Below are 7983 nucleotides of genomic sequence, written 5' to 3' on the forward strand. Positions count from 1 at the left end.
TCTGGTGCATACGTGATGCATGGACCACCACTACAGTAGTATCCGGCTTTTGTGAACCACATGGAGGGAATACTTCAGTGGATCTCTTGAAGGCGATTCTGCGGGTAGCATTTCCAGAACCCAGTGGAATCTGGCCAGTTTATGCAGCCATCTGCATTCCCCTGATCCAAACATCATTCTCCCACGGGGCTTAGGTCCGTAAGAATTCTTCAACCTGATATCGATCGTGGAAAGAATGGAGACTGCTTCCATCTACATACTGCAACAATTACCCAAGGAGCCCATACCTGCCTGGATAACCCAGCACCCATACATGCTTGTTACAGTACCGGTACCATGAGGTGTGCATTCCGATCGCCAATACATATATGAAGCCAGAGAGCAGCAGCTCAGGCAACCGGTCTCTACGGCGTTTCATTCTCTCTTGGAAATAAAATTCGGATAATTCACAGCAAGACGTGACAAATACGAGCGCAGGAGTGCCTAGACATAGCAGTCATAATACGGAGTAGCTTTGGATACAATTCACAGGCCTGAGGGTGAGCCAGAAACCACACTATTGGTATAACGTGGGAACCTTAAGATATAGCGTATGGGCTCAGCCCCCTATGTTGATCGTTGATCCCAGCCGGCCGGTTGATCACCCGCTTGCATAAATCCGAATGCTGTTTACATTCGGACGCCTGGCTTTCCGTCCCTTTCAGCCCGCCCCCTTGCATGCATGTTTTCTGAAAGAACCACTCGCCCCCCCAGGTACCCAGCCCACTTGCAGGGACCTACATATTCTGCCACCGGGCTGACGTGGGAGGCGAATGTTTCATCTGGTGTCTCTAGTTTTGTGATTGACAACTAAGCCATGGGCTCATGAGAGGGATCTTGTGGAGAAAGCCCAAGAAGAGTCAAAAGACTCCCGTCAGAGAGCCATATTGAAGTAACCATCCTCAAGCTTCTTCTAAAGCGATGATCATAATACATGGTTCTCCTGGGCTCGAGACATATGGCAGGAAGAGGGTAGATCCATTGCGTTCAACCGTCTTACACCTCGTAGGATACACCATGTTGACATCATTGCACCAATTAGTCGATACGATGGTTTACGCTTGAAATACTTGTTATATCTCAGCCTGGAAGAACCCCTCATGGAATATAACGATGGTCTAGCTGATTACCCACACCATCCAGAACGGTTATGGGATTACTGGGCCATGCACGGGGGCTGGCGTAGGCGTGCTGGCTTGCATCTCCATCGTCGGATACATTATTGCCGGCTTCCGGGAGGGATGTTGTACCCTGCGGTTCGGTTTTAGGACTGACTCCTCCGAAGCAGTCTGACATCAGTGATGGTCCCTCCCCCCATATGCGGTGTAGATTACAGGATGCTGCAAAGAAGTCGGCTGTAGATATGTCCGCGAGAGCCAACTAGATATCGTGTCGCAGGTGGGATCTGTATGTGCGCCGTAGTCATCGTCCTTGTCATCAACATATGCCGTACGCACCCACCAAGGACCAACGCATCTATAGCACTGGCCCAATGATGCTCCAGTGCCCCTCAACGGCGGGTTACAGCGTGCCACGGAGCCGTATCCACCGCTGCCCATGCCTTGCAACGCATATCTTTGAGAGGCTCGATACAGTAAAAGGATTGAATATATTCTTCTACGTATATTGTCTAGATCTCATTGCCATTCTTCTGTGTGGTGCACGATGGAAGGGAAAGGGGAGGGTCCTATTCCACTGGAGCGCGTAGAAAAATGCGAGAAGACAGCAACTGCTGAAATGCTCGGAATAATACGGTATTGGGAGAAAACACCTGGTAGGTCTTTTTTCTCTTTTTCGCGGTAACCCTTTTGCTGACTTTTGTTGGTCATATACAATGCACTACGGACTTATTCTGGCGGGGGCAAACGGAGACAATAGGCGCCCTGATTCTTGATGGCAAGGAAAGACTAGAGTCATGTCTGCCCATTACTATGCATCCCTGTATAAATCTCAAGTCAGACTGAGTAAAACCGGTTCAGGAGGCTGGGAGTGCACTCGATCTGCTTATGTAGGTTGTCTGGTGGCACCAGTCGAAGGGGGCTAAGACCAACAGCCAGGTCCTTCATACCCCAATTCACAGCCTCTCCCGATCTGACTAGAGGCAGCGGAAAAGAAAAGTGATACATAAGATTCCCTCTGGGCCGGAAGCCCGGGAAATTCCTTTCAGGACGTGAGGATCGTCCGTACGTCTCGCCCTTGCGTCCGAAAGGGAGCATGTATGGATACCAATCGAGACACGATCACCGCCCCCTTTTGAAACAAAGGCCAACAGATGGATTGTAAGTAACTGATGCTGTTATTTTGAACGTATGGAATGTAACATTCTGTGACCAAGGCGTGCAAAGGAGAACAGGTTTCTGACCGGCCCACCCCACCAGCCGTGACCCCCAGTGGCTTGCTTTTCTGAAAGTAGCATGCTTCGGGCTACACGCTGTACATAACTCCTGAAAGCGCCCTATTCTGATTCGATACACAGCAAGGGATCCTCGATTTGTTTGTGGGAGGCGATCTGCCCCTTCTTCCTGGGCCGAGTTTATAGTCATTGGGCCGCCGATCTAGCTTTCTCTCGTTTTGCTGCTTCTATTCCCGTTTCGACAATCTTAGGAGTCCATTAGACATTGAATGGGCTGTAATAATCCTCCAGCAAGGCTCGACAATTTGACACCTGTGGGCTTGAGGCTCGAGGACCGCTTTGGAGGATTCCTTCCCTGACCAGAGGGGTATCAGAGGTTGGCGTCCCTCAAAACAGTCAACAGCAAAGGCGAAAGCATCGAACACGAAGCTGTTTGGATGCGTGAGAGACCACCGCCAATATGACACTCCCTTTGCCACCGAAGGAAAACAGCTGGCGCAGTCGGCTTTCCGACATGCACGCGTCAAGTGAGACGATCGATTCGCAGACCCAGCTATTCGATACAACCGGATCTTCGACTAAACGGGGTGCCATAAGAGGTGCGAAGAGAGAATTACCGTGGGACGAAGCTGGCGTGCACAATCTAGCTCAAGTGCTTACAGCACAATCCATATCCGCCGACTGTGACTCGCCGTTCGACCCGAACAACCAAACATATCTCAATCCCAACAGCCCAGAATTCAAGGCCCGCGACTGGGCCAAGGCCTTCTACAACATCAGGTATACGGCTGAAGGTCTCTCCCCGCGGATGACCGGTTTTGCCTTCCGCAATATGAACGTCTGCGGTTACGGTAATGCCACGGACTATCAGATGAGTGTTGGCAACGCGCCCTTGAAAATAGCCTCCAGCCTGGCTGGTGTATTGGGTATGCGGAAGAAGCAGCGTGTCGACATCCTGCGGGGACTAGATGGGTTGGTTCTCCCTGGGGAACAGCTCTGCGTCCTTGGGCCTCCCGGATCAGGCTGCTCTACATTCTTAAAGACGATAAGCGGAGACACGCTGGGATTGGATGTTGATCCAGGAACTTTTCTCAACTACAACGGCATAACCGCAAAACAGATGACGACCCGATTCCGCGGAGAAGCGATCTATACTGCCGAAGTTGACGAACATTTCCCCATGCTTACTGTTGGCGACACCCTCTATTTCGCTGCCCTGGCTCGCGCTCCACGTACCATTCCCGGAGGCCTGAGTCGCGAAGAGTACGCCACTCATTTGCGAGACGTCATCATGTCTATGTTTGGCATCAGCCATACAAAAAATACCCGGGTAGGGAACGATTTCGTGCGTGGGGTGAGTGGAGGTGAGAGGAAGCGCGTGACTATCGCAGAGGCAGCACTGAGCTACGCACCCTTGCAGTGCTGGGACAACAGTACAAGAGGGCTGGATAGTGCCAATGCCATTGAATTCTGCAAGACTTTACGTCTTCAGAGTGATATCTTTGGTATGACATCGTGTGTGGCGATTTACCAAGCTCCGCAAGCGGCGTATGAGCTCTTTGATAAAGTGATTGTCTTCTACGAAGGACGCCAAATCTACTTTGGCCGAGCCTATGAGGCCAAAGCCTACTTCGAAGCCCTAGGCTTCGAGTGTCCTGAGGCTCAGACGACGCCAGACTTTTTGACATCGATGACAAGTGCGTCGGAGCGGGTGGTCAAACCAGGTTTCGAAAACCTGGTGCCACGCACTCCTGATGAGTTTGCGCAAAGATGGAGAGACAGCCCTGAGCGCAAGGACTTGTTGAAACAGATCCAGCAATATACGATAGAACATCCATTTGACAATGCCGACATGCGCCGATTTGCGGAAGCAAGGAAATCCGAGAAGTCCACCAAACAGCGAGAGAAATCTCCATACACTCTATCTTACTGGAGACAAATTAAACTCTGCATGTGGAGAGAATTTCGGCGACTGAGGTCCGACATTGGTGTCCCTTTATTCACCATAGTGTTGAACCTAGTCGAGATGACGATCATCGCTAGTCTTTTCTTCGATATGGAGCCGACGACTAGTTCCTTCTTTCAACGTGGAGCTCTCATGTTCATGATGATCCTGCTAGCTGCTCTTAGTAGCATGTTAGAAATTATGGCCTTATACGAGAAACGAAATATTGTGGAGAAGCACGACCGCTATGCTTTGTATCATCCCAGCGCGGAGGCCATAGCGTCAGCGATTACGGACATACCAAGCAAATTGATCACGATATGTGGTTCAAGCCTTATTGTCTACTTTATGACCAATTTGCGCCGGACACCTGAGGCGTTTTTCTTCTACCTGCTCATGGCATTCACCGCTCTGATGTGTATGTCAATGTTCTTCCGTCTATTCGGTTCCGTGACCAAAACTCTTGCGCAAGCTATGGCACCAGTGTCCGTAATCACGCTGGCGATTTCCCTATACACGGGGTTTGCGATACCTGTTCCCTATATGCGGGGCTGGGCGAGATGGATCCAGTATATTAACCCGATTTCGTATGCATTCGAGGCTATCATGGTCAATGAGCTCCATGGCCGCGAGTTCCCGTGCACATCCTTTGTGCCGTCAGGCCCTGGTTATGAGAATGCGAGTGGTCTGGAACGGGTTTGTTCAACTGTCGGCTCGGTGCCGGGGAAAGCCAACGTCAATGGTGACGCCTTTCTCGAAGGCTCGTACGGGTATTTTTGGGTCAATCGTTGGCGAGACTTTGGTATCGTGGTCGCATTCACTATCTTTTTTACTTTGGCTTACCTCGTTGGGACGGAGCTAATCAGTGGGGAGCGATCGAAAGGAGAAGTTCTGGTGTTCCGTCGGAGCAAGATGCACAGGACCCAGGTCAAGCGCCAGCAGAACGATGAGGAGCAGACGGAGCCCGGATCACCGATCAGCGAGAAGGTCGAGAAGTGCAGCGAAGCAGTGACGCAGGTAGAGAAACAGTCAGCCGTGTTTCATTGGCAGAACGTCTGCTACGACATCACCGCCAACGGAGAACAACGGCGGCTGCTGGATAACGTGGATGGATGGATCAAGCCAGGCTCCCTGACTGCCTTGATGGTGTGTGCCCTCGAAATCCCGTACGAGGCCCGCGACTAACAGAATGACAGGGCGTTTCCGGTGCTGGAAAGACAACCCTTCTTGATGTACTTGCCAGTCGTAAGACGACTGGAGTTATCACTGGGGACATGCTTGTGGATGGGCGGCAACGCGATAGTTCGTTTCAGCGCAAGACAGGCTACGTACAGCAGCAAGATCTCCATCTCGCGACATCAACCGTGCGTGAAGCCCTGGAGTTCAGTGCCCTCCTGCGCCAGCCGAGCAACTACACCCGTCAAGAAAAGCTCGAGTATGTCGATACCGTGATTGGTCTATTGAACATGGAAGAGTATGCCGACGCCGTGGTCGGTGTACCGGGCTCCGGTCTCAACGTCGAACAACGAAAGCGCCTTACCATTGGTGTAGAGCTCGCAGCACGGCCGAAGCTACTCCTCTTCCTTGATGAACCGACATCCGGATTGGACAGCCAAACCTCATGGTCTATCTGCAATCTCATGGAGAAGTTGACCAACAGCGGACAGGCTATTCTCTGTACCATCCATCAGCCTTCCGCCATGCTGTTCCAGCGATTCGACCGGTTGCTTCTCCTGGCTCGTGGCGGCAAAACCGTTTATTTTGGCGAGATCGGACGAAACGCGAAAGTCCTCATGGACTATTTCGTCCGGAACGGGGCTGACCCATGTCCTCCGGGGGTCAACCCTGCTGAGCATATGTTGGAAGTCATCGGTGCGGCCCCTGGAGCCAGCACTTCTATCGACTGGCCGGCAGTTTGGCGGGATAGTCCAGAATATCACGAAGTTCACGAGGAGCTTGGAAGGCTAAGAGAGCTGGCGAACCACCCTTCTGCTGTCGTCGATTCAAATGACCAATCCGCCTATGGAGAGTTCGCCGCCCCATTCACGATGCAGACATATCTGGTAACCCTCCGAATCTTCCAACAAATGTGGCGGACACCGTCGTATATCTTCTCGAAATCGCTTCTTTGCGTCGCATGTGTATGTGCAACTCTTTCGTTTCATCTACAGATCCTAGCTAATCTCTTCCAGGCAATGTTCATCGGCTTTTCATTTTTTGACAGCGACAACACGGCCCAGGGAATGCAAAACCAGATGTTTGGAGTTTTCTTATTCCTCATGATCTATGTTCAGATCGTGCAACAGGTCATGCCGAATTTCGTCCTGCAACGCACTCTCTATGAGGCGCGAGAACGCCAGTCGAAAACATACAATTGGCAGTCGTTCATTTTGTCAAATCTCTTTGTGGAGTTGGCCTGGAACACGGTGCGTAGCCCACCTGGCGGGAAAGAGAAAATAGCTAATCATGTCTCAGCTCATGAGCGTCCTCTCCTTTGTTGTTTGGTACTACCCAATGGGTGTATGGCGCAACTCTCTCTACACAAATGCACTCAACTCCCGCAGCGGGCTGGCCTTCCTAATCGTATGGGAAGGCTTCCTCTACGCCACGACTTTGGCCTTCATGTGCATTGCCGGCTTTGAGAGCGACCAGGCGGCCGGTGGTATTTGCATGCTGCTCAGCATCATGGGATTCCTCTTCTGTGGCGTGCTGGCTGGCCCAAACACCCTCCCTAGGTTTTGGATCTTCATGTACCACGTCAGCCCCTTCACATACATCGTCAATTGCTTCTTAACCACCGCCCTGGCCAACGCCCCCATGACCTGCTCTGCCAACGAGGTGCTATCCTTCTTTGCACCCCAGAACATGACCTGTTCGCAGTACATGGCATCGTACATGGAACGTGCCGGCGGATTCCTCTACAATCCTGACACCCTGGGCGGCGGCGATGACCAGTGCCGCTACTGCGCCATGGACAGCACCGACCAATTCCTGAAGAACGTCAGCTTGTCCTTCGAGAACCGCTGGCGGGACGTGGGCATCCTGTGGGCCTATATCGTGTTTAACATCGCCGCCTCGATCTTCCTGTACTGGCTTGCCCGCGTGCCCAAGGGGAAGAAGTCGTAAAAGGGCGGCAGCTGCATATGGGTTCTGATTTCATATAGTCGTTTGAACTCTGCAATCCTTTTCTGTTTTGTTTCCCCCATATTGGCGTCGTTTTGTCTTTGTTTTAGATGTCGCATTCTCAATGCTGCGTGTGTCTCATGGGCTCTTGTCGATACGAGCATGGTGGTAGTCCCACGGGGCGATGAGCTTCCGTGAAGGCCGGGTTTCCACTTTAGAGTAGTTCCAAGCTTAGTATTTAGTTTCTAATTGAGTAATTAGCTGAGTGATGGACTGTCACCGTAGAGAGGATTTGGGGCGCGATAACTTCGCTTCTCTACCTGGGTATATGATGGGGTGCCTGGCTCCCTCAGGCCAGCAATACGCCTATCTCACACCTGCGTATATAATCTTGTTCCTAAAGTTTCCCAGTTTGGCATTGTGCAAGCAAGCGTTTCCGGACCAATTCCTTTGGACAGTGTTGTTAAATATAGTATATCGGATGGGTATAGAAGTACGCGAGTGAACCAAAAAAAAAAAAAAA

At 51.4% G+C, this 7983-nt stretch overlaps 1 protein-coding gene across 1 annotated transcript; it reads left to right on the forward strand.

The window, feature by feature from the left end:
• Positions 1–2772: 2772 nt before the first annotated feature.
• On the forward strand, positions 2773–7777 carry BDV59DRAFT_210252 (ABC-2 type transporter-domain-containing protein). Its single transcript, XM_073695555.1, has 4 exons — positions 2773–5483; positions 5534–6478; positions 6530–6763; positions 6813–7777. The coding sequence occupies exons 1-4, from the start codon at positions 2853–2855 to the stop codon at positions 7461–7463; spliced, it is 4461 nt and encodes a 1486-aa protein (XP_073551600.1). The 5' UTR covers positions 2773–2852; the 3' UTR covers positions 7464–7777.
• Positions 7778–7983: the final 206 nt, after the last annotated feature.

This window comes from Aspergillus ambiguus, assembly GCF_047715705.1.
Source record: "Aspergillus ambiguus strain CBS 117.58 unplaced genomic scaffold BDV59scaffold_4, whole genome shotgun sequence".
In the NCBI taxonomy this organism is placed as follows: Eukaryota; Fungi; Ascomycota; class Eurotiomycetes; order Eurotiales; family Aspergillaceae; genus Aspergillus; species Aspergillus ambiguus.